Source organism: Tachyglossus aculeatus, chromosome 2 (assembly GCF_015852505.1).
Source record: "Tachyglossus aculeatus isolate mTacAcu1 chromosome 2, mTacAcu1.pri, whole genome shotgun sequence".
Classification (NCBI taxonomy): domain Eukaryota; kingdom Metazoa; phylum Chordata; class Mammalia; order Monotremata; family Tachyglossidae; genus Tachyglossus; species Tachyglossus aculeatus.
Window position 1 is genome coordinate 128,455,895 of NC_052067.1, and position 26,343 is coordinate 128,482,237.

A 26,343-nucleotide genomic window follows, 5' to 3' on the forward strand; every position below is an offset into this window, starting at 1 on the left:
GAGTGTTGGACATGTTAGGAAAGATGAAACCACAAAAGCAAGATGAAAGGTGGGAAAATAAGATAAATAAATAAAATAAATAAATAAAATAAAATAACAGGAGCAGTAGGGTACCGTGGCTAGAGGAACAGATTTCTAGACTCCTGGTTTAGAGTCTATCACTCAGAGCAGCAGCAAAGTACCAGCCAGAGGTGATGAATGTGCTGAAATTTTGTGGAGGCCACAAACTGTTCTGTCTGCATTGTTTCTAGCCCGTTGGCATGTGGCAGGTTGGAACTGAGGCCCCAGGGTGGCACAGAGGGAGTAACAGAGAATTCTAGTTTTTTCCTAGAATTCTAGTGGCCAGTGAGACTTGAAGACACATACTGCCACTGTTTGAGTCATTTCCACTCTGCCGTGGAGCCATATTGAGAGAAGAGAGGATAAATAGGGATTAGCTGCTGGTTAGATTCAGTAGTTAGGAATTTCTCTCTGTCTGTCTCTTTTAATGGTACTTGGTATGTGCTAGGCACTGTGCTAAGCACAGAGGTAATTACAAGATGATGAGGTTGCTCACAGTCCCCACATGGGGCTCACAGTCTGTCGGAGAGAGGACTTGCGGAGAGAAATGAGTAGTCACGGGAAGTTTTTGAGATGAATGAATTCTGAAAGTTATCTAGGAAGATGACCGGAACTTCAGGAAAACTACTAAGAAGGCTGATATAAAAATCCAGCTGGGAATAAGGAAGGCTTGAACCAGAGTTTCTGTTAAGGTCAGGAGAAGGGCAGGGTTCTTGAAGAATGTGGCAAAAGAAGGAAGGGTTACAGACAGATTGTGGGAGGTGAAAGAGGGGAGTTGAATATGATGCCAAGGTTTCAGAACTTCTGGAGCAGGGAGGAAGGGTGGGCTGTCAACAGTGTCTGAAAAGGTAGGAGGAGGAATAGGTTTAGGAAGGAAGATGAATTCAGTTTGTGGTGCGTTGTACTTAAAGTTCCACTGAGCTTTCAATATTTCTATGTCTGAAAGTCAGAAAATGAGATCGCAAAACAGATGATGTAGGACGTTATGTAGATAGAGTTACTAGCTGAAACTGTGCAAGTGGATGAGCTTCTTGAGAGAAAAGTTTAAGTTGAGAAAAGTTAAGGTCCCAGGCAACGTAATAGACCCAGTTATAGTCTTTTCCTGAATAGAGTTCTTATCTAGAGGTTGATAGACTTATTGAGGAATAACAATAGATTGCAAATGACATCAAACAAGATCAAATCGAGATGATGATTTCAGAACAATAATAATAATAGCATTATTAAGTGCTTACTATGTGCAAAGCACTGTTCTAAGCAATGGGGAGGTTACAAGGTGAACAGGTTGTCCCACTGAGGCACAGAGAAGATAAGTGACTTGCCCAAAGTCACACAGCTGGCAATTGGTGGAGTCGGGATTTGAACCCACGACCTCTGACTCCAAAGCCCATGCTCTTTCCACTGTACCACACTGCTTGTTAGAATATGTCTCCCCTTCTAGACTGTGAGCCCGTTGTTGGGTAGGGACTGTCTCTATATGTTGCCAACTTGTACTTCCCAAGCACTTAGTACAGTGCTCTGCACACAGTAAGCGCTCAATAAATATGATTGAATGAATGAATGAATTGATCGTGGTGGCTGTAGTCTTCAGAATCACGCCTGTTCAAACTAAACTATTGTTAACTATAAGCTGGTGTCCCAGGCCTGCCCTGGCAGACCCCCAACTCTCCAAAAGACCCTCAGTCACTCATTCAGTCAATTGTATTTATTGATTACTGTGTGCTGGACACTGTACTAAGCACTTGGAAGAGTACAATATAACAACAAACAGACACATTTCCCTCCCAGAGTGAGCTCACAGTCTAGAGAGGGAAACAGACTTTAATATAAATAAATAACAGATATATGCATATGTGCTGTGGGAATGGAAGGGAGGATGAATGAAGGAGCAAGCCAGAGTGGCACAAAAGTGGGTGGGAGAAGAGGAGAGGAGGGCTTAATCAGGGAAGGCTTCTTGGAGGAGTTTTGCCTACAATAAGGTTTTGAAGTGGAAGAGAGCAATTATCTGTCTGATTAGAGAAGCAGTGTGGCTCAGTGGAAAGAGCCCAGGCTTGGGAGTCAGAGGTCATGGGTTCTAATCCCTGCTCCGCCACTTGTCTGCTGTGTGACTTTGGGGAAAGTCACTTAACTTCTTTATGCTTCAGTTACCTCATCTGTAAAGTGGGGATGAAGACTGTGAGCCCCACGTGGGACAACCTGATTATCTTGTATCTACCCCAGTGCTTAGAATAGTGCTTTTCACATAGTAAGTGCTTAACAAATACCAATGTTATTATTATAGGAGGAGGGGAGGGTGTTCCAGGCCAGAGGTAGGATGTGGGGGAGAGGTCGGTGGTGAGATAGAAGAAATTGAGGTACAGCAAGAAGGTTAGCATCATTCGTTGCCCGTGTCTTTGCATGCCCGCCCCCCCCCCCCCCCCCCCCCCCCCCACCCCCGGCCCCGATTCTCTCTCTCTCTCATATTCCTTGTGGGGTGCTCTGTATGTATTCATTCATTCATTCAATTGTATTTATTGAGCAATTACTGTGTGCAGAGCACTGTACTAAGCACTTGTGAAGTTGGCAACATGTAGAGACGGTCCCTACCCAACAACGGGCTCACAGCCTAGAAGGGGGAGACAGACAACAAAACAAAACATGTGGACGGGTGTCACGTCATCAGAATAAATAGAAGTAAAGCTAGATGCACATCATTAACAAAATAAGTAGAATAGTAAATATGTACAAGTAAAATAAATAGAGTATCTGACTGCCATTCACCTTCGCCCAGGAACCCAGGAGTCCCTGTCACTTCCACAGGTGTGGTTCTCGTTAGTTTCCTGCCCTTCCCTTTGCAGCTGCTGCCAATCTGGAGGACTGAGCCTTTACTAACTGCCCCGAACACTGTTTGGTCTTGATTTCCAGGACCCATGACGGTAAACTAGCGTTGTAGCTGCCTCCCTCTGAACAACCTCAGTCGTGGTTGCTTGGGGACAGCCTCCTGTAGGCTGACCTGCCTCTAGGTCATCTAAACATTTAATAATAACGATGGCATTTATTAAGTACTTACTATGCATCAAGCACTGTGCTAAATCCTGGGGAAGTACAAGATAATCAGATTGGACACAATCCCCGTCTTACATGGGGCTTCCAGTCTGAGGAATGGAGAACAGGGATTTTATGCCAATTTTACAGATGAGGAGATGGAGGCACAGAGAAGCGACTTGCCCGAGGTCATAGGGCTGGCAAGTGGCAAACCTGGGATTGGAATGCAGGTCTTGTGCTCTTTCCATCAGGCGACTTGTGATGTCAGTTGTGAACTATGTGTGCTGCGATGACTCACGATGTTTTGTAGTCCTGCCCCAGAGATCCACCTCACTTTCACTGAGCAGGAGTGAAAAGACTGACAGGAAATGGGGCAAGAGGAAGAGTCAGATAATGCCTCCCATCTGGGTGGGGACCGTCTCTGTATGTTGCCAACTTGTACTTCCCAAGCGCTTGGTGCAGTGCTCTGCACACAGTAAGCGCTCAATAAATATGATTGAATGAATGAATGCTCGGCACATAGTAACCGCTTAATACACCCCATTCTTATTCTTATTACTATAAATACCATTGATTAATTGATTGATTTTGGGCAACTACTGCTCTGAAAAAAGGAAAGTCCCCATGCTTAGATACCTAGCATATGCATATCCAGAAAACTGGGTTACCATTCGTTCATTCATTCATTCAATCGTATTTATTGAGCGCTTGCTGTGTGCGGAGCACTGTGCTTGGGAGGTACAGGTGGGCAATGTATGGACACGGTCCCTACCCAACAGTGGGCTCACAGTCTAGAAGGCTCACAGTCTACCAAATTTTGGGTTGTGATAACCATTTAGAGGGGTGTGCTGTCTATATTCAAATCACTATGTATATATGTTTGTACATATTTATTACTCATTTATTTATTTTACTTGTATGTATTCTATTTATTTTATTTTGTTAATATGTTTTGTTTTGTTGTCTGGTTCCCCCTTCTAGACTGTGAGCCCGCTGTTGGGTAGGGACAGTCTCTATATGTTGCCAACTTGTACTTCCCAAGCGCTTAGTACAGTGCTCTGCACACAATAAGCGCTCAATGAATATGATTGAATCAATGAATTGCCTCCCCACCTGGGTTCTTGAGGTTCCCTGAAGAGCTTATAGGCTAATCTACATGGATATGCCTGTTCTCAGAGCTGGCATCTGTCACAACTTGACAATTAAGTCCAGATGCATTTTTCTTGGCAGTGGGATAGCAGCTTGCTTAGAACCTTGTACATATCTGTAGCTTATTGATTTGTTTTGATGTCTCTCTTCTCAACCCCGCTCCTCCAGACTCTAAGCTTGTTATGACCAGGGAATGTCTGTTTATTGTTATATTGTACTCTCCCAAGCACGTAGTACAGTGTTCTGCGAACAGTAAGCACTCAGGACATATAATTGAATGAATGAATGACCTTGGTCTATTGGACCATCATTCATATTTATATAATAATAATAATGATGGTATTTGTTAAGTGCTTACTATGTTCAAAGCACTGTTCTAAGCGCTGGAGAGGTTACAAGGTGATCAGGGTGTCCCACGGGGGGGCTCACAGTCTTAATCCCCGTTTTACAGATGAGGTAACTGAGGCACAGAGAAGTTAAGTGACTTGCCGAAAGTCACATAGCTGGCAATTGGCGGAATCGGGATTTGAACCCATGACCTCTTACTCCAAAGCCCGTGCTCTTTCCACTGAGCCACGCTGCTTCTCTAATGGAATGAATCTGTGATTCCCCTCATACTAATAAGATCAAATCTGCGATGGGGCTAGGGACTCAGTGGGCTACTTCAAAATTGGAGAGTGTGGAAGGGAAAGTGACTTTGGGAAAGTCACTTCACTTCTCTGGGCCTCAGTTACCTCATCTGTAAAATGGGGATGAAGACTGTGAGTCCCCTGTGGGACAACCTGATCACCTTGTATACCCCCAGCGCTTAGAACAGTGCCTTGCACATAGTAAGCGCTTAATAATTGCCATTATTATTATTAAAGTAATTTTTAGTTATTCCCTGCTTCATATTAACGTCTGTCTCCTCCTGTCGACTGTAAGCTCATCATGAGCAGAGAAAGTGCCTGTTAATTCTGTTGCATTGTGCTCTCCCAAGCACTTATTACAATGCTCTGAAAATAAGGAATAGTGTGGTCAAGTGGATAGAGCATGGACTTGAGAGTCAGAAGTTCTTGGGGTCTAGTCCCAGCTCCTCCACTTGTCTGCTTTGTGACCTTGGACAAGTCATTTAACTTCTCTATGCCTCCGTTACCTCATCTGTAAAATGGGGATTGAGACTGTGAACCCCATGCAAGACAGGGTCTGTGTCCAACCTGATTAACCCCAGCGCTTAGAACAGTGCCCACCATAAAGTAAGTGTTTAACAAATATCACAATTATCGTTAGTAGCAAATGCGCAATAAATATGATCGATCGATTGCTGCAGGTAGTAACGTGTATCCTCGGCCTAACCAGAAGTAAATATGGTCACTGGGTGGATAGAAGGTCCCAACATTGGGGACAGGATTATGGAAATGGAAGGAAGATGGGGTTGGGCCTGATTCTACCTAGTTGAAAGGTTGTGTGAGAACTTCTTATTTGCCACTCTCAGTGGACAATATATGTTTTATGCCCTCAACAGATAGCGTATTAAAATGTAATAGGTTTATTGTGCAACAGCTTTTGAAATTATTAGGTTGATGCTTTAATTTAACACTCCATTTTGTAGGCATTGCCCCTAAACAAAATGTGATCATCAGACCATTTAGAATATGCATCTTACATGTCAGTTTAGCTTTTAGTAATATTAACAAGCACTTTAGATTCTCAATGATGGTAATTAACTGAGAATATTCTAAAGATTGTGTAGAATGTAGTTAGGTCAGATTAATTTAATGACTAATAATAGCCTCCATGTCTTTTTAATAGATTTTTGACATTAAGAAAAGAGCCTGTAAATTTCAATTTATCATTGGTACTAAAAGAGGAATGCTGTTTTATTCATTGAACTGATGAAGGCACCAGTGTATTCAAGAGATATATGGAAGATGGACTGATCTCTCTAAAAGGGGATCCCGTCGTATCGGTGTGAAATAAAAACTAAATTTTAAAATGATGAGTATGCCAATGAAAGATTGTCTTGAGCACAATGAAAGATTGTCTTGAGCAGTTTCTGAGATACCATGTTTACTTGCATAATTTCCCCTCTGTATAATTTTTGTATCATTAAAACACGGATGGAGCTATTACATGAGATCATACAGTCTGTTTCATTACACTGTAAGCTCCTTTAGAGCAGGGATCATAACTACCAACTGTATTGTAGCATATTCTTTCAAGTACTCTGCCCAAAGTAAGGGCTCTGTAAATACTATTGATTGATCATATAAGAATTAAGTCTAGCAAAAGGGGGAACAGGAGACAAAGGAGGGAAGGAGGGGGGAAAGAAGAGAAAAGAGGACATTTGAGACTGCACTCTTTCATAGCATTCTCTCGCGGGTTTCATAGGCTTCATAGCTGTCATAGTGGATAGAGCTGGGAGTCAGAGCGTCATGGTTTCTAATCCTAGCTCCGCCACGTTTTTGCTGCATGACCTGGGGCAAGCCAGTTCACTTCTCTGTGCCTCAGTTACCTCATCTGTAAAATGGGGATTGAGACTGTGAGTCCGATGGGGAACAGGGACTATATCCAACCTGATTTACTTGTTTCCACCCCAACGTTTAGTACAGTGTCAGGAGCATAGTAAGTGCTTAACAAATACCATCATTATTATTACTGTCTTTAGGGTCAATTCCTTAGCACCGCCCCCTGCCTCCACCCTTTTTCCTCTTCTTACCCTGCTGGAGTATACCCATTTCAAAGAAACTATTCCCCAGGGCAAGCTTGTCTCTTCTACATTAATGCACTCTCACCCTTCTCCTCTTCCTCCCCAGTTATGCTCCATTATCACTGCTTGCAATTATATGGTCCAAAAAAAACCCCCCCAAAAAAACCCTTCTATTTCCTCCTCCAAAACCAGGAAAATTATGTGGTGAAAGCAATTATGTGAGTAAATACGATACTTCTAAAAGCCATCCTCACACTGGGCCTTAAATTGGTTATGATTTAGTCTAAATCATAATTCAGACCATCCAAGAGAGGGAAGTGGGATTTATCGGGCCGGTAGCCAGGACACACTGGGAATGCGCAAAATAAATGTTTGGAGCTCTGCTTTGTTTAGAGCTTCATTTTCCAGAAACACTTGAGGAAGCTAGGCGACTGTTGGACACTAACTTCACTTTTGAAGTCATTTTGAACTTGACTCCCATTAGCCCTCTTCATCTCTCCCTTCATGATGAAAACTGTGCCCCTAAAGCTCTTGTTACTCAGTCCACTCCCATAGACAGGTAAACAACATGGTCTAGTGGATAGAGCCTGGTCCTGGGAGTCAAAAGGATCTGGGTTCTAATCCCAGCTCCGCTGCTTGTCTGCTGGGTGACCTTGGCCAAGTCACGTAACTTCTCGGGGCTTTAGTTACCTCAACTGTAAATTAGGGATTAAGACTGTGAGCCCCATGTGGAGCAGGGACTCTGTCCAACCTGATTTAGTTTGTGCCTACCCCAGTGCTTAGAAGAGAGCACATAGTAAGCATTTCACAAATACCATTATTATTATTATTATCTTATGTATATTTCCTTATACTCTGCCATTCCTCTGTTAAGTAATTTATTTTAATGTTTGTCTCCCCCTTAGACTGTGAGGTCCTCGTGGGCAGGGAATATAACTACCAACTCTGCTGTACTGTTCTCAAGCATCTTGTACGGTGCTCGGCGCACAGTGAGTGCACCGTAAATATTGATTTATTGAACATTTCCCGAGTCTGAGAGTTAGACTCTAAAACCTTGGCTTTCCCAGTTGGTACTAGGCTGCTTAGCTATCAAAGCCAAACGAGGATCAAAGGGAGCCAACTTTATTTAGCACACTCCAAAGAAGGTGTGGCATCAGAGAAGCAGCATGGCCTAGTGGATAGAGTACGGGCCTGAATCAGAAGGACCTGGGTTCTAATCCTGGCTCTGCCACATGTCTGCTGTGTAACCTTGGGCAAATCACTTTCCTACTCTGGGCCTCAGTTACCTCTCCTCTCAAATGGGGATTAAGACTGGGAGCCCCACATGGGACAGGGACCGTGTCCAGCCCAATTACCTTGATCTACCCCGGTGCTTAGTACAGTGCCTGTCACATAGTAAGCACTTCACAAATGCTGTAATTGCTATTAGAACCTCCCATAACTCTGAGAAAACCCCAGAAATCATGGCCGAAGAGAAGTCCCCAAACATGATGCTGACCTAAATTGAGGTTTAATTGACACTGCAGTTTGGAAAACATAAGGACAGAAAAATACACGTGAGGTATGGAGGATTATATATAAAGTAATGGAAGAGGTTGAAACTAATGGCTGAAGTGTGAGGCTTTATTGTTCTATCCACTGCTTTCCTCATTAGCATAGTACCCATTACAGAACCTAGTCATTTTAGTCTAATGACAGGGTTTGCATCCATAGTGAGAGGAGAAAGGAAGGAGCTCTAGCAGCCATGTCAGAAAGGGCGGGAGGGAGAAAGCCGGAGAAAGCCGGAGAAATCCAGCTCAGGGTGGCTCTGGGGAGGAGAGGCAGGATGTCAGCAGAGGGAAGCCCAGTTATGTCACTTTTGATGTGGGTGTCGGAGTTAGGTAACCAACTAATAATCCTCTTTCTGTGCTATTATAAATGCACTAAGAAATATTAATCCTGCATTTAAGTCGGGAGATGATGTGGCTTGCTCTAGTTCACCCATCACTTAGGCATGATGGAGCTGGAATTGACATTTTGCTCTTCCACTTATGAGGTCAAAGAGGCAACCTAGTTTTTATTTCTTTGTTGGTTTTTAACTCCCAGTCCATTGCCCTAGTTCATTCACTCATATTTATTGAACGCATACTGTGTGCAAAGCACTGTACTAAGTGCTTGGGAGAGTACAGTATAACAAGCAGACATATTCCCTGCCTACAACGAGCTTCTCTTAGAGTTACCTTCTACCAGAGCCCTGAAATCTCACCCTTTAAGTTATAAATTAAGAAAACTATAGGAAGTCTTGGCTTCTTTGGCGAGATTAAGGAGGACTGGTGAAAGTGTATTTATAATTCTAAATTATATTCCTAATAAATGTATGTACCGTATTTAGGATCTTCCATACATTGTAAAAATAATCTATGTTGTAAGAGAACTGTGTTAATGAAACCTCAGGGAGAACCACTCCTTTGGAGGCTTTTTTAGAAAAATTTCTATCAATGGTATTTTTATGTAACCCTAGATTCATGGTGGATGTGTGGAGTGCTGTAGATTAATGATGGCCTGTGGGTTAGCGTTACTGACGGCTCCCTGTAAAAAAGTAATGGGAATAGCAGAGCTTTATTCTTTCACTCTAGTAAATCTTCATTTACAAAAGCCATTCTTCTGTGTGAATGCATCTTGCTATACCGCATTCTGGAGGTAATTAAAGGTCTCAATTTGATGTTTAATTTTAACATTCAAGCCTTGGAATTCTGAAGACATGCATTCCACAGATCATGAATCTCATTTCACTGTTACCTCCCATTTGTAATGAACATATGAGTGAATTTCAAATATTTCAACCCGCTTTCCCTTCGGTCTTATTTCTTCATTATCAGACCTAAACTTCAGGGAAAAAGAATGTTCTACTATACTCTCCCAGGGATCTACTGTGTTCTGCACCCCGTAGATGCTTGATAAATACTAATATATCAAATTACTGTGGCCGTGGTTGTGAGGCCCATATTGGTCTTTTCAGTCACACACATACTCATTGGTGAATTGCATCACCCAGTAGTATCTTCAAATATAAACCACTATAGAGGTCATAAGTAATTTGATATATTAGTATTTATCAAGCATCTACGGGGTGCAGAATATGGTAGATCCCAGTGCTTAGTACAGTGCCTGGCACATAGTAAGTGCTTAACAAATATCACAGTCTCTTGTGTTGTTGCGCTTAGTGTTTGCCGCGCCTGGCACTCTTTCCTCTGATGTCCTTCTCTCTCGATTCTTATGAAACTTTTGCTCAAAAAGAGCCACTCTTTTCTTGAAATAACAAACACTATGGTTTGAATGAGAGAAGCGGCGTGGCATAGTGGATAGAATATGAGCCTGGGAGTCAGAAGGTCATGGGTTCCAATCCCATTCCGCCACTTATTTGCTGTGTGATGTTGGGCAAATCACTTTGCTTTTCTGTGCCTCAGTTACCGCATCTGTAAAATGGGGATTGAGACTGAATCCCACATGGGACAGGGACCGTGTCCAACCTGATTTGCTGGTATCCAACCCAGTGCTTAGAACAGTGCTTGGTACAACGTAAGCACTCACAAATACCATTATTATTATTATTATTATTATTATTATTATTATTATTATTATAGAACAGTTGTTTTTGTAGGTAGATTGTTGAGTGGAAAGACCTCTTTTTTTAAGGTATTTTTACAGGAAACTAAAACGGTGGTGGTGGAGAGTGCCAGCCCTGTTGAATTGGGGAAAGAGAAGAACCAGAGGGGAGGGAAAGAGCAGAAATTTGCTGGCCATGGAATCGCCTTTACTATACCACCACTACCAATAATAATAATAACAATTGAGGTGTTTGTTAAGCACTTACTATGTGCCAGGCACTGTACTAAGCACTGGGGTGGGTACAAGCAAAATGGTTTGGACACAATCCCTGTCCCACATGGAGCTCCCAGTTTTTATCCCCATTTTACAGATGAGGGAACTGAGGCATAGAGAAGTGAAGTGACTAGCCCAAGGGCACACAGCAGACAAGAGGCAAAGCTACTGCCACTTATGTTGCTGCCATGAGCTTCTCCCTGGCCTGGAATGCCATCTCTACTCAAATCTGCTAGAAAATTACTCCACTCTTCAAAGCCTTACTGAAGGCACATCTCCTCGAAGTGGCTTTCCCTGCCTAAGCCCCACTTTTCCTCATCTCTCATTCCCTTTTGCGTCTCCCTGACTTGCTCCCTTTGCTCTTCCTGCCTCTCCCTGCCCCACAGTACTTATGAACATATCTGTAATTTTTTATACTGATGTCTGGTGTTACTTCTACAATTGTCTTTCATGGAACTTGTTGGGGCCAATGGACAGGATCCTCAGGAGCAGACCAGGTGGGAGGAAGTGATAGTTGGGGAGGCTCTATCAGATGCTGTATTTCTGTTCCTGTTGTTGCTGTGCATGCCTTTTTAAAATATTTGCCCTCTTCCTTCTTCCCTCCTTGGCTGCCATCTTTAACTGTTCACTTTCTAACCGCTTCTTCCCCATTGCTTTCAAACATGCTTACGTATTCCCTATCCTAAAAAAATCCTCAACCTTGACCCCATGACTCCCTCCAGTTATCACCACACCTCCTTCCTACTATTTCCCTCCAAATGTCTTGAGGGAATTGTTTACACCCATTGTCTCCACTTCCTCTCCTCCATTTCTCTCTTAGACCCCCTCCAATCTGGCTTCCACCTTTTTTACTCGATAGAAACAGCCCTGTCCAAAGTAAAAAGTCTTGCCAAATCTGATGGCCTCTACTCTATCCTAATCCTCCTGGACCTTTCAGCTGCCTTCAACATTGTAGACCACACCCTTCTCCTTGAAACTTTATCCAACCTCGGATTCACTGGCATTGTCCTTTCATTCATTCATTCATTCAATTGTATTTATTGAGTGCTTACTGTGTTCAGAGCACTGTACCAAGTGCTTGAGAAGTACAGGTCGGCAACATATAGAGACAGTCCCCACCCAAAAATGGGCTCACAGTCTAGAAGGGATAATAATGTTGGTATTTGTTAAGCTCTTACTATGTTCTAAGCGCTGGGATAGATGCAAGTTTATTAGGTTGTCCCACTTGGGGCTCACAGTCTTGATCCCCATTTTACAGATGAGGTAACTGAGGCCCAGAGACGATAAGTGTCTTGCCCAAAGTCACACAGCTGACAAGTGGCAGAATCGGGATTAGAACCCACTACCTCTGACTCCCAAGCCCGTGCTCTTTCCACTAAGCCACACTGCTTCTCTTGTGACTTAGTGGAAAGAGCACGGCTTGGGAGTCAGAGGTCGTGCCTCGAGCCCTACCTGAATTCTGAGTTGTGGTGAACGAGTGGAGGTGGACTTAGGTGTCATTTCTGGGCAACTCTGTGATGTGGGCACCGTGATGTCTGATCGGCCCAGAGGGCCATGGCTAGAGGGGCACTGAGTGGATCTGGCCGCCTTTCATGTATGCTCCACTGTGCCATATATACTCCGTTTCCTGCTGCCCCTCTCCAGCCTACACCCAGCTCTAAGTGGAAAATAGTGGATTTGGGAGCTGGGTAGTGAGGCCTAGCCTGCTGGCTGGTGGACCTCAAGAGGCCTGGCAGAGGTCCAGTCTGGTCATGTCTCTCTTCCTCTGGGCCGTTTCCCTCCCAGATCTCCAGGAGTTGATTCCTTTTGTGGATCCTCTCTTGGATCCCCTCCTATGTCTCTGACTGCTCCTTCTCGGTCTCTTTTACTGGCTCCTCCTCCTCTGCTTCCCACCTTCTGACAGTAGGGATCCCTCAAGGCTCAGTTCTAGGCTCCTTCAGCACTGTACTGAAAGCTTGGGAAAGTACAGTACAGCAAGAAAGAGTACAATCCCTGCCCACAACGAGCTCACAGTCTAGAAGGGGGGAGACAGACATCAATAGAAATAGACATCCATATAAATAAATAAAATTACAGATATGTTCATAGGTGCTGTGGGGTGTCGGTCGGGAGAGCAAAGGGAGCAAGTCAGAGAGACACAGAAAGGGGATGGGAGATGAGGAAAAGTGGGGCTTAGTCTGGGAAGGCCCCTTGGAGGAGATGTGCCTTCAGTAAGGCTTTGAAAGCGGGGAAAGTAATTGTCTGGCGGATTTGAGGAGAGATGGCATTCCAGGCCAGACATAGAACGTGGGCCAGGTATTGGCAATTGGCAGCAAGACAGGTGAGAATGAGGCAAAGAGAGAAGGTAGGCACCAGAGGAGCCGAGTGTGTGGGCTGGGATGTAGAAGGAGTGAAGGGAGGTGAGTAGGAGGGGGAGAGATGATGGAGAGCTTTAAAGCCAATAGTGAGGAGCTTTTGTTTGATATGGAGGTGGATAGGCAACCACTGGAGATTTTTTTGCGGGGGGGTGGGGGGGGGGATGTGAGTGACATGTCCCAAGCGTTTCTGTAGAAAGATAATCTGGGCAACGGAGTGAAGTGTGGACTGGAGTGGGGAGACGCAGGAGATTGGGAGATCAGAAAGTAGGCTGATGCAGTAATCTAGGCGGAATTTTAACATGGTAGCATTTTGGATGGAGAGGGAAGGTCAGATTAGGTTCCCTTCTATTCTTCATCTACATCCACTCGCTTGGAGAACTCATTTGCTCCTATAGCTTCAATTACCATCTCTATGCAGATGATTCCCAAATCTACATCTGTGGTCTTGATCTCTCTTCTTCCCTGCAATCTCTAATTTCTTTCTGTCTTAAAGACCTATCTACTTGTCTACTAGGGTGTCGTGCTGAAACCTCAAATTAAACATGTCCAAAACTGAACTCCTTATCTTTACACCAAACCTTGCCCTACCCCTGTCTTCACTGCAGACAACACTCCCTATTTTACAAATCTGTAACCTTTGATACAGTGCTCTTTACACAGTGAGCGCTTAACAAATACGATTGAATGAATGAATACTTTCGTGTGTTTGAAGTGCAAAAGAGAAATATGCTGAATTAACTATTGTTCTCCATAATCAAGGGCGTTGCTGCCAATTTAACTGAATGCACCTGAAAAGATGAACATGTGAGTGGCAGTTCTTTCTGCCCATGTATCCAGGACAAACTATGATTTTTCTCATACCTTCTCTATATGTTGCCGACTTGTACTTCCCAAGCATTTAGTACAGTGCTCTGCACACAGTAAGTGCTCAATAAATACGATTGAATGAACAAATGAATCCCCTCAGGCCCTTCCACACACTGAGAAAAGGGATTTCAAGAATGGTGAATGGTATTCTTGGGATATTCTAATTTTGGTAATCAATCGGTCCTATCGCTGAGTGCTTACTGTATCTAGAGCACTGTACTAAGCTCTTGGGAGAGTATAGTATAACAGAGTTGATAGACATGTAACAAATGGAAATTTGGTTCAAACAGCCTTTGCCTAGACCTAATATTCTCCCCCTCACCTTCCTGCCCTACCAGGATTCTCTGTACTTTCTCAGTGTCTCAGACCTTATTAGTCCCTTTCTCTCTTCTTCTCTCAGGGCAGTCCAGATTACAGCATTCAAATGTATTTATTGAATACTTTCTGTGTGCAAAGAACCATACTAAGCGTTTAGAACAATTCCCTGTCTTACTCTTTACAAATCCTTTGGATATCAGGGTTTCTCAGTGTTGCTTCTCCTCCTCACGTGAGGAGCCTTGTTCTTCCAGAGTCCTTGTCACTGGATCCCAAACCTTCAGGGCATCCAATAATAATGATAATGATGATATTTAAGTGCTTACTATGTGTCAAACACTGTTCAAAGTGCTGAGGTAGAAACAAGCTAATCAGTTTGGACACAGTCCCTGTCCCACACAGAGCTCACAGTCTGAATTCCTATCTTACAGATGAGGTAACTGAGGCATAGAGAAGTGAAATGACTTACCCAAGGTCATGCAGCACATAAGTGTGGAAGCGGGATGAGAACCCCGGTCCTTTTGACTCCCAGGCTCCCAAACTCTATTCACTAGACCACATATATGATTCCTTTCTGTGCTCTGTGGCTTTCCAAGGCCACAGTTCCACCCTTCCCTGTGCGTTGCTGTCCCAGAAACATGACTCCAAACTCTGATCTCAAAATGGCCAAGGGATTCCTTCCCCAACTCCCAGCCCTGAGAAGGTCTCGTCTAATCTTAAAGAAGGAGAGTTTCATAGTGTATAAGAGCACCGGCCTGGGAGTCGGAAGGTTATGGATTCTAATCCTGACTCCATTACTTGTCTGCGGTGGGACCTTGGGCAAGTCCCTTCCCTTCTCTGTGCCTCAGTTACTTCATCTGTAAAATGGAGAATGAGACTGTGAGCCCCACGTGGGACAGGGACTGTGTCCAACCCAATTTGCTTGTATCCACCCCAGTGCTTAGTACAGTGCCCGGCACACAGTAAGCGCTTAACAAATATCACAATTATTATTATTATTAATCCTTCTGTCTGACTTGATTCCAAGCTAATACTATGTGTAAGCATTGTCTTGTCTTATGCTGTCGAGTTGCCTCCGACCCATAGCGACTCCATGGACGCATCTCTCTCAGAACGCCCCACCTCCACCTGCAATTGTTCTGGTAGTGGATCCATAGAGTTTTCTTGATAAAAATCTGAAAGCGCTTTACCACTGCCTTCTTCGGCCCAGTAAACTTGAGTCTCCGCTCTCGACTCTCTCCCGTGCTGCTGCTGCCCAGCACAGGTGAGCTTTGATTTGTAGCAGATTGCCTTCTACTCGCTAGCCACTGGCCGCCAAGCTAGGAATGGAATGGGTCTGCCTCTGCTTGACTCTCCCATCCGTAGCCAAGACTGGTAGAGTAATGGAAACTGTCCAGGGGTGATCCTGAGGGGGGAATATAAGCATTATAGCTGCTTAATTAAAAACTTCCTTCTGGGATGGGCAATCAGATGCCTACCTCTTGGCTTCCTCTCTCCCTCGTCCCTCCCCACCCTGCCACATTCTCTTAACTGTTCCAAGTTCTTCAGTGGGAATTGGGGCAACTAAAGTTGCCTTCAAGTGTATGGCTATAGGATCGTACGCTTCAGAACAGGGCCAAGACTACTCCTGAATGGATGAGCAAGACTTAAATGCAGCTAGGTTACTAGGCGCCATTCAAGGGTGGGGCTTTTAGAAAACAAGACTTCAAAATAGTCACTTCTATCCAGTGTAATTAAGCCTTAAAAAAAATCTATTAATCTTACCAGCTAGTAGGCCTCTCCACCCTCCAGCTAATTCACTCTTCTTAGAGCATGCCCTAACAAACTTCTTTCACATCCAAGGCCACTCTCCAGCCACCCCATCACTCCTTAGTTGACCCCTCCTCCTGCAAGATATTTATTCCCAACCACTCACGACCGTTCCAGTCATTTCCAGCTCCCCCCGAAACCAGAATGACCCATTGCCTTAAGGCATTGTCTACTAGTGTGTCCACAGATTTCAGAAAAGGGACATGGTAAGCACATGGGCCTAAACAAATTTAACACCAACTCTGCTAGGCTGTTTATCACTTGTTCTTCTAACAGGCAGGATAGGAGGTCCTGCTTGGAGCCTCTAATTAAACATAGAGTTTCTCTTTGGAATGTCCAAACTCCTCTCTCTTCCTCTGTTTTCCCTTTCCTCCCTCTTTTCCTACCTCCTGTCACTTTTTTACCTCTCTTCATATCTCTCGCTCTCCCTCCCCCTCTATACCTTCTCTCTTCTCCTTATGTCCACCCATTGGCCACATAACTGCCAACACCTGAAACCCTCAGGCCTCAGTGTTTCTGGACCATGAGGGCTAGGATCCAAGCTAGAGCCATTTGGTTCCCTGGAATATCCTTTAAAGTGGAATTGTCACATTTCTCATGCTGCATGCCATCTTTAGAAGTGGGATTAGGAACATGATCAGTCACGTAGCTCAAAAATAACTCAGCTACCCATGTACAAGGCAAACACTGCTTCTGGCTCCAATGCAGGTAACTCTGAGTGACTGACCCAGAAGGATGGCTAATCTAGGTCATTAAACATTTACCTAAAATACTGTGGATATAATCCAGTACTGTATGTTTGGATTTAAAAGGATTAAGGTTAGCAAAAAATGGTCCATCCGTAGACTCAATTCAACTCTCTGTCTCGCTCTCCCTAACTTTGGTAAGCATCTTGATGGGACGTAGTAAGCTCATTGTAGGAAGTGAATGTGTCTATATATTGTATTGTAGTCGCTCAAGCACTTAGTACAGTGCTCTGCACACAGTAAGTGCTCATTAAATACAAATGAATGAATGAAGTAGTATGCTTAAGACATATTGGCATTGCATTGCCAAAATTGGTGTCCTAGTACAACAGTTTTGAGAAGCAGCGTGGCTCAGTGGAAAGAGCCCCGGCTTTGGAGTCAGTGGTCAAGTGTTCAAATCCCGGCTCCACCAATTGTCAGCTGTGTGATTTTGGGCAAGTAACTTCACTTCTCTGGGCCTCAGTTCCCTCATCTGGAAAATGGGGTTGAAGACTGTGAGCCCCTTGTGGGACAACCTGATCACCTTGTAATCCCCAGCGCCTAGAACAGTGCTTTGCACATAGTAAGCGCTTAATAAATGCCATATAGAAACAAAAACAAAACAGTTTTCTCCCAGGTCCCATCTCCAACTTAGTGAACAATTTTGGTCCCTTTCTCACATTCCTTCTCTTTTTCTCTATCCCTGCATTGATCCTTGGGGACGCAGTATCCATGTGGATGTTCCTGACAACTTTTCTGGTGCCCGTTTTCTATCCCTCCTCAACTCCACTTACCTCCCACTTTACCCCTCCTCACCCACTCACCAACTTATACACACATAGTCAATCTCATCATTTCTTGTCACTGTGCAATCTCTATCCTCACCAACTCTGAAATCGCTTCATCTGACCACAACTTCACCTACTTTCTCGCCCTCCCACCCCCTGCCACAAATCTCTCCTGTTCCCTGCACAGAGACCTCCAATCTCTTGACCTCATCCAGTTTCCTCAAATCATCATGCCCCCTTTAATAAGAATCATGGTATTGATTAAATGCTTACTATGGGTCAGACACTGTACTAAGCATTGGGGTAAATGCAAGCTAATGGGGTTGGACTCAATCACTGTCCCACATAGGGCTCACAATCTTAATCCCCATTTTACAGAGTAACTGAGGCACAGAGAAGTTAAGTGACTTGCCTGAGGTCACACAGCAGACAAGTGGCAGAGCCAAAATTGGAAACCAGGTCCTTCTGACTCCCAGCCCGTGCTCCATCCACTAGACATGCTGTTTCTCCAAAACAAAACTACTTTTCTCTATAACCAAATGGTTGCCTTAAACAGCATTTTCTCTACCAAACTCAACTCACTCATTTCCCTATCCCTTCAGAGATTGTTCTACTATCCCACAGCCCTAGAACACCTAAACAGTCTACTTCCTTCTCTCTTGCAAAGCACCTCTGGCAGAAATCCAGATATCAAGCTGACATTGTCCACATCAAGCTCATCCTCATTCATTTTAATGCTGCCCTCCTCTCTGCCCAGCAATATTATTTCTTCATCCTCAACTCCATGCCCATTGCCCTTGTCAGTTGTTTCAGGTGTTTAACGCCCTCTTCAGATCCCTGTCACCCTACCTCCCTCATCTCTTAATAATAATAATACTAATAATGGCATTTATTAAGTGCTTACTATGTGCAAACACTGTTCTAAGCTCTGGGGAGGTTACAAGGTGATCAGGTTGTCCCTCGGGAGCCTCACAGTCTTAGTCCCCATTTTACAGATGAGGTAACTGAGGCCCAGAGAAGTTAAGTGACTTGCCCAAAGTCACACAGCTGACAATTGGTGGAGCCGGTGTTTGAACCCATGACCTCTGACTCCAAAGCCTGTGCGCTTTCCACTGAGCCACGCTGCCAGCTACCTACTTTAATGATAAAATTGAAACAATCAGGCATAATCGCCCTAAAATCTCCCCGGCTCCTGTAGTAATAATTGTTATAATATTATGGTAATTTGTTAAGCGTTTACTGTGTGCCAGGCACTCTACTAATCGCTGGAGTGGATACAAGCAAACGGGGATTGGACACAGTCCCTGCCCCATGTGGGGCTCACAAGTCTCAATCCCTATTTTACAGATGAGGTGACTGAGGCACAGAGAAGTGAAGTGAGTTGCCCAAGGTCACACGGCAGACAAGTGGTGGAGCCGGGATTCGAACACATGACCTTCTGATTCCCAGGTCCATGCTGTATCTACTATGCCCTGCTCTTACCCGGTCTTTCCCTTCCCCTGGCCCTTCTACAGCTCTCCCGTATTTCCCAGCAGTAATATCAAGAGGAGATAAAAATCTACTCCCTCCACCTGCACCTCTGACCCCGTCTCTTTGCACCTTATCAAAACACTTGCCCTCTCCCTGACCACCATCTTCAACTGCTCGTTCTTCAGTGGCTTCTTCCTCACTGCTTTCAAACATGCTCAGGTATCCCCACACTAAAAAATACTCCCTTGACTCCATGCTCTGCACACAGTAAGTGCTCAATAAATACGATTGAATGAATGAATGCCTCCCTCAAGTTTTTGCCCCATCTTGCTCTTTCCTTGAGCGAGTTGGCTACATCAGTTGCTCCATCTCCTTTCCAGTTCTCTTCTTGACCCTATTTGGTCTGACTCCCACCCCCTTCATTCCACTAAAACTGTCCTCTCAGACACCACCAGGAATCTCCTTCTTGCCATATTCAACAGCCTCTACTCCATCCTAATCGCCTAACCTTTCAACTTCCTTTGACACTGTGGACTTTTAGACTGTGAACCCACTGTTGGGTAGGGACTGTCTCTATATGTTGCCAATTTGTACTTCCCAAGCGCTTAGTACAGTGCTCTGCACATAGTAAGCACTCAATAAATACGATTGATGATAATGATGATGACCACCCCCTGTTTACCTGTACTTGTTTTGTTTTGTTGTCTGGCTCCCCACTTCTAGACTGTGAGCCCATTGTTGGGTAGGGATTGTCTCTGTTGTTGAATTGTACCTTCCAAGAACTTAGTACAGTGCTTTGATTCAGAAGCCTCATATTTCCTTTTCCTATGATGTTTTATGTTTTATGATGTTTTCCTTTTCCTATGATGTTTCCTACGATGTTTTCCTATGATATCCTCACCTGCCCCTTGCCCCTGACCCAATTTTTAAAATGACCTTGGGACAGGACCTGTGATAACTTGTACGTCCCAAGTGCTTAGTACAGTGCTCTGCACACAGTAAGCGCTCAATATGATTGATTGATTGATTTATATGTATATATGTTTGTACATGTTTATTACTCTATTTTATATGTACATATTTATTCTATTTATTTTATTTTGTTAATATGTTTTGTTTTGTTGTCTGTCTCCCCCTTCTAGACTATCAGCCTGCTGTTGTGTAGGGACCGTCTCTCTATGTTGCCAACTTGTACTTCCCAAGCGCTTAGTACAGTGCTCTGCATACAGTAAGCGCTCAATAAATATGATTGAATGAATGAATGCTGTGCACACAGTAAGCGCTCAATAAATCATCATCATCAATCGTATTTATTGAGTGCTTACTGTGTGCAGAGCACTGTACTAAGCGCTTGGGAAGTACAAGTTGGCAACATATAGAGACAGTCCCTACCCAACAGTGGGCTCACAGTCTAAAAGGGGGAGACAGAGAACAAAACCAAACATATTAACAAAATAAAATAAATAGAACAGATATGTACAAGTAAAATAAATAAATAAATAGAGTAATAAATATGTACAAACAAATATACATATATACAGGTGCTGTGGGGAAGGGAAGGAGGTAAGATGGGGGGATGGAGGGGGGACGAGGGGGAGAGGAAGGAAGGGGCTCAGTCTGGGAAGGCCTCCTGGAGGAGGTGAGCTCTCAGTAGGGCTTTTGAATTGAATCGTATTCAATAAATGCGATTGAATGAATGAATGAATGGAAACATTATCCAACCTTGACTTCACTGGCCCAGGCCTCTCCTAGTTCTCCACCTAGCTCTCTGGCTGCCCATTCTCAATCTCTTTCATGGGCTCCTCCTCTGTCTCCTACCCTCTAACTGTAAGAATTCCTCAAGGATCAGTTCTGGGTCCCCTTCCATTCTCCATCAATACTCACTTCCCTGGAAAACTCATTGGTTCCCGTGACTTCAACTACCATCTCTAAGTGGATGATTCTCAAATCTACATCTCTGGCCCTAATCTCTCTATGTCTCTCCAGTCTCATTTTCCTCCTGCCTTCAGAGTGTTTCTTCTTGGATGACTCACTGACACCTTAAACTTAACAGGTCCAAAATAGAACTCCTCATCTTCCCAGCCAAATCCTATCCTGCCCCTGACTTTCCCATCACTGTAGACGGCACCACCATCCTCCCCGTCTCACAAGTCCATAACCTTGGCGTTATCCTCGACTCATCTCTCTCATTCAACCCACATATTCATCATCATCATCATCATCATCAATCATATTTATTGAGCGCTTACGATGTGCAGAGCACTGTACTAAGCGCTTGGGAAGTACAAATTGGCAACATATAGAGACAGTCCCTACCCAACAGTGGGCTCACAGTCTAAAAGGGGGAGACAGAGAACAAAACCAAACTTACTAACAAAATAAAATAAATAGAATAGATATGTAATGAAGTCTTGTCTAGTCAACATTCATACCATTGCTAAAATCTGCCCTCTCCTCTCCTCTCCATACAAACTGCTTCTAGGGTAATCCAAGCATTTATTCTATCCTGCCTTGATTACTCTATCAGCCTTTTTGCTGACCTCCCTGCCCACCGTCTCTCCCCACTCCAGTCCATACTTCACTATACTACATGGATCATTTCTCTACAAAAACATTCAGTCCATATTACCCCATTCCTCAAGAACCTCCAGTGGTTTCCTGTCCACTTCCACATCAAACAGAAGCACCTCACCACCGGTTTTAAAGCACTCAATCACCTTGCCTCCGCCTATCTTGGTTGATTTCCTCCTCCTCCTCCTCCTACTACTAATGATTATGGTACTTGTTAAGCGCTTACTATGTGCAAAGCACTGTTCTAAGCGCTGAGGGGGGATACAAGGTGATCAGGTTGTCCCATGTGGGGCTCACAGTCAGTCCCCATTTTACAGGTGAGGGAACTGAGGCCCAGTAAAGTGACTTGCCCAGAGTCACCCAGCTGACAATTTTGGTGGAGCAGGGATTTGAACCCATGACCTCTGACTCCAAAGCCCGGGCTCTTCCCACTGAGCCACGCTGCTTACTACAACCCAGCACATACACTTCACTCCTTTAATGCCAATTTACTCTCTGCTCCTCAGTCTCATCTATCTCATGCTGACCCCTCTCTGAAGCTGGCTTCTGGCCTGGAACACACTCCCTCTTCATATCCAACAGATGTTCACTCTCCCCATCTTCAAAGCTTTACTAAAAGCACATTTCCTCCAAGAGGCCTTCCCCAACTAAGCCCTCATTTCCTTTTCTCCTTCTCTCTTCTGTGGCACCCTCTATTCACCCCTTCCTCAGCCCTACAAAACTTATGTACATATCTTTAACTTATTTATATTAATTTCTGACTAACCCCCTCTACTGTGAGCTTGTTGTGGGCAGGGAATGTGTCTGCCAACTCTATTGTACTGTACTCTCCCAAACGCTTAGTATGGTACTCTACACAAGGTAAGCCCTCAATAAATATGATTGATATTTCAGTTTTGAACTAAGTGCTAAGTGTGTTGCCCTATGAGGAATAACCACCCAAGTCTTCCTTTAGTTTTCACAGTTGCCACTAATAATAATTGTAACTTTAACAACACTTTGTGGATTTGAAAATAAAAGCTAAAATGTTCAAATAATGGTGTTTTAGTGCTGCATGCCTGTACTAAATGTTTGGGTGAATACAATAAAGTTAGACACTATCACGGCTCTTGAATTTCCTAGTAATAATGATAATAATTATGGTTTTTGTTAAGTACTTCCCATGTGCCAAACACTGTTCTAAGCCCTGGGTTAAATACAAGGTAATCAGGATGGACACAGTCCCTAACCCACATGGGGCTCACAGTCTTAATCCCCATTTTATAGATGAGGTAAGTGAGGCATAGAGAAGTTAAGTGACTTGACCAAGGTCAAACAGCAGACACGTGGCAGAGTCGGGATTAGAACCTGTGTCCTCCGACTCCCAAGCCCATGCTCTGTCCATTAGAGTTTATAATCTAGTTATTTTCAAAAGACCAGCATTATGAACTAAAGGAACAAATAATAACTAGGTAGCAGAGTAGAACTTCTTTTTAAAAGGTCTGTTTATTTTGCAGGATTTGCTGTGCCTTATTTGTGGGAAAACCGATTATGAATAGAATAACACTGGGTGGTTCAATAGGTATAGGTACCGTCCTGTGAATAAACTATCCCAGAAACCTCATTCATGTTTATAATTCTTATTTTTAAGCATGTCACAAAATTCATTCATTCGATCGTATTTATTGAGCGCTTACTGTGTGCAGAGCACTGTACTAAGCGCTTGGGAAGTACAAGTTGGCAACATATCGAGACGGTCCCTACCCAACAGTGGGCTCACAGTATTTCTTAAAAATAATGTTGTTTAATATTCTTTTCCCATTCACTTTCAGTCTGATTAACAAGATCAAACCTGGCATCATTAAGAAGATCAATCTGCTATCTACCCCAATTGCTGGCTTGGTAAGTAACACATGACTTCAAAGCTATCTGTGGAAGGCAGCCCCTTTCACTTAAAGCAGTTAATCTAAATAGACATTTAATAATTCTGGTATTTTTAAGCGCTTACTATGTGCCAGGCACTATACTAAGAGCTGCGGGAAATAGAGTATTCCTCAAGATCTTATTTTTAGTGTTGTTCTTCTGAGGCCTGTCATTCATCCTTCCCTTCCTCGCTCTCCTATCAGCATTTTCTCTCCTCTCCCTGGCCTGAGTTTTGCCTTTTTCTGGACTCCTTCCCTTCTTCCAAATGTTTTCTCCTTATCTTTGTCATTCCATTCCATTTTATCTGATTCCCACCACACAGGCTACATCTGTGAGCCAGAAAGAAATGATCCCAGCAGGAGTGTAATTGCCTAGCACCTGCATAGTCCCCATAAAAGGCTACACAGAGAAGCCTCTGTGGGCAGTTGCCAACTAGCTGCAACCCTGCCAACAGCCTTATTTTGGTGAGCCGCATGGGTGTGGAGTGTGAATGGTCCTTTTTAGGCCATTGCCTCTGTGAAAAACGTGAAAAAATGTTGATGGTGGAAATCTTCCACTAGACCACAGAACAGCCAATAGTGATTTTGCCTTGTATAATCCACGGCTGACTCCTATTACCCACTCTTGGTTGGAAACAGGCTCCGGGATTCCCTCCTTTCCCCGAAGCTGTGAAATCCCGGCAGGAGGTAGGCTAAAAGTAGCCTGGATAGAGTAGGTTATTTTGAGGTCTCCTCTTATCGGCTGCCTTAGAAGCCTCCTCCCCTGAGAGCCCTGTGCTGTGAAAGCATGCTGGAGATTTGGGAGAAAAATTCCGTGACCAGCCTTTATGAGCATCCCTGCTCTGATTTTTCCCCCCCGTCTTTCCCATTAGTGGAGAAAGAGTTCAACTAGAAGCCAGTCAGGAAGTGAAGATCGGAAGTTACCTGAAATTGGTGGCTGTAAGAGCAGTCAAAACCCAGTCTTTCTCAAGGAATTATTCTAGAAAGTTACAAAGTGGATTTCATGCAGTGTTTTGGTAGGTTTTTTTTCAATATGAAATATTACAAATCATCATCAATGATATTTATCGAGTGTTTACAATATGCAAAACACTATACTAAGCACTTGGAAGTGCACAATGCAACCAAATGGTAAATGCATACCCCTGCCCACAACAAACTTAAAGTCTAGAGGGAGAGACAGACATTAGTGTAAATAATACATATTTTAGACACTTATTGTAATGAAAAATTGCCAATATATGACAGTTCATTGTGGTCTACTCATTCTGGAAAGAAGCTTGCTGAATTGCTAAATGATTAATAGACTGTGTTTATAAATGATCCGTTTATTCCATTTCATGTCATTTTCTTCTAAGTACATGTGTCAGAAGTGGTATCTTCAAACATAGAAGTCAGTTTTATAGAGGCATATATATGAAGCACATGTTCTTCCTATTGAAAACAAATAATTAGGGTAATAAATTATACATTTGGCTTTACCAAATCTTAACTAGACTGAAACTCTCTCAACTAGTTTTTTTTTCATCTCCAGCCAATAAAAGCATTTATGAGAGAACCATGTGCACATATTGTGGGTACAGAGAGAACCTATTAATAGTAACCTTTACTTAAGCCTCGTGAAGAAGAGAAAGGAACAAACCCTCTGTTTCCATGGAGCCTGCTGGTCTCACAGCACTCATGTCCATATCTGGAATTTGCTTATTGCTATTAATGTCCGTTTCCCCCTCTAGACTGTAAGCTCACTGTGGGCTGGGAATGTGTCCTATTATTGTTATATTGTACTCTCCCAAGCCTTAGTAGAGTGCTTTGCGCACCGTAAGCACTCAATAAATATGACTGACTGACTGAAATGGAGGCCCTCCAAAGAAAAAAGGCAACCATTAGAATTAGAAGTCCAGTTGGCACCATAAGCAGAGCTGGGTAAGGATTAAATGGTTAGTATACGTAGAGGAGAAAGGTTTAATTTCACTTTTCTTTGTCAAAATATGCCTGTTTGTTCCCTTTTCCTTAACAAAAAACTCACCCTCTCGCTAACAATGTAGCCTATGGCACACTCTGAACCAGAACTGTGGTGATTTGCAAATGGGAAGAGATGTTATGGTTCAGAACAAATCAGTCGACTGTGAGCGTGGCTCAGTGGAAAGAGCCCAGGCTTTGGAGTCAGAGGTCCTGGGTTCAAATCCCAGCTCCGCCAACTGTCAGCTGGGTGACTTTGGGCAAGTCACTTAAATTATCTGTGCCTTAGTTACCTCATCTGTAAAATGGGGTTTAAAACTGTGAGCCCCCCATGGGACAACCTGATCACCTTGTAACCTCCCCAGCACTTAGAACAGTGCTTTGCCCTCACTCTGCACATCTGCCAAGCTATCTCTCTTCCTCCCTTCAAAGCCCTACTGAGAACTCACCTCTTCCAGGAGGCCTTCCCACACTGAGCCCCCTCTTTCCTCTCCCCCGCCCCATCTCCCCCGCCCTACCTCTTTCCCTTCCCCACAGCACCTGTATATATGTTTGTACAGATTTATTACTCTATTTATTTTACTTGTACATATTTACTATTCTATTTATTTTGTTAATGATGTGCATCTAGCTTTATTTCTATTTATTCTGATGGCTTGACACCTGTCCATATGTTTTGTTTTGTTGTCTGTCTCCCCCCTCTAGACTGTGAGCCCGTTGTTGGGTAGGGACCGTCTCTATATGTTGCCAACTTGTACTTCACAAGTGCTTAGTACAGTGCTCTGCACTAACAGTAAG

At 43.7% G+C, this 26,343-nt stretch overlaps 1 protein-coding gene across 1 annotated transcript in view; it reads left to right on the top strand.

Moving 5' to 3' along the window:
• Positions 1-26,343, top strand: part of LMO7 (LIM domain 7) — a 326,368-nt gene that overhangs the window by 116,107 nt on the left and 183,918 nt on the right. The window contains exon 3 of the mRNA XM_038762998.1: positions 23,497-23,566. Within this exon, the coding sequence (XP_038618926.1) occupies positions 23,497-23,566 (70 nt within the window). The remainder of the gene's footprint in view (positions 1-23,496; positions 23,567-26,343) is intronic.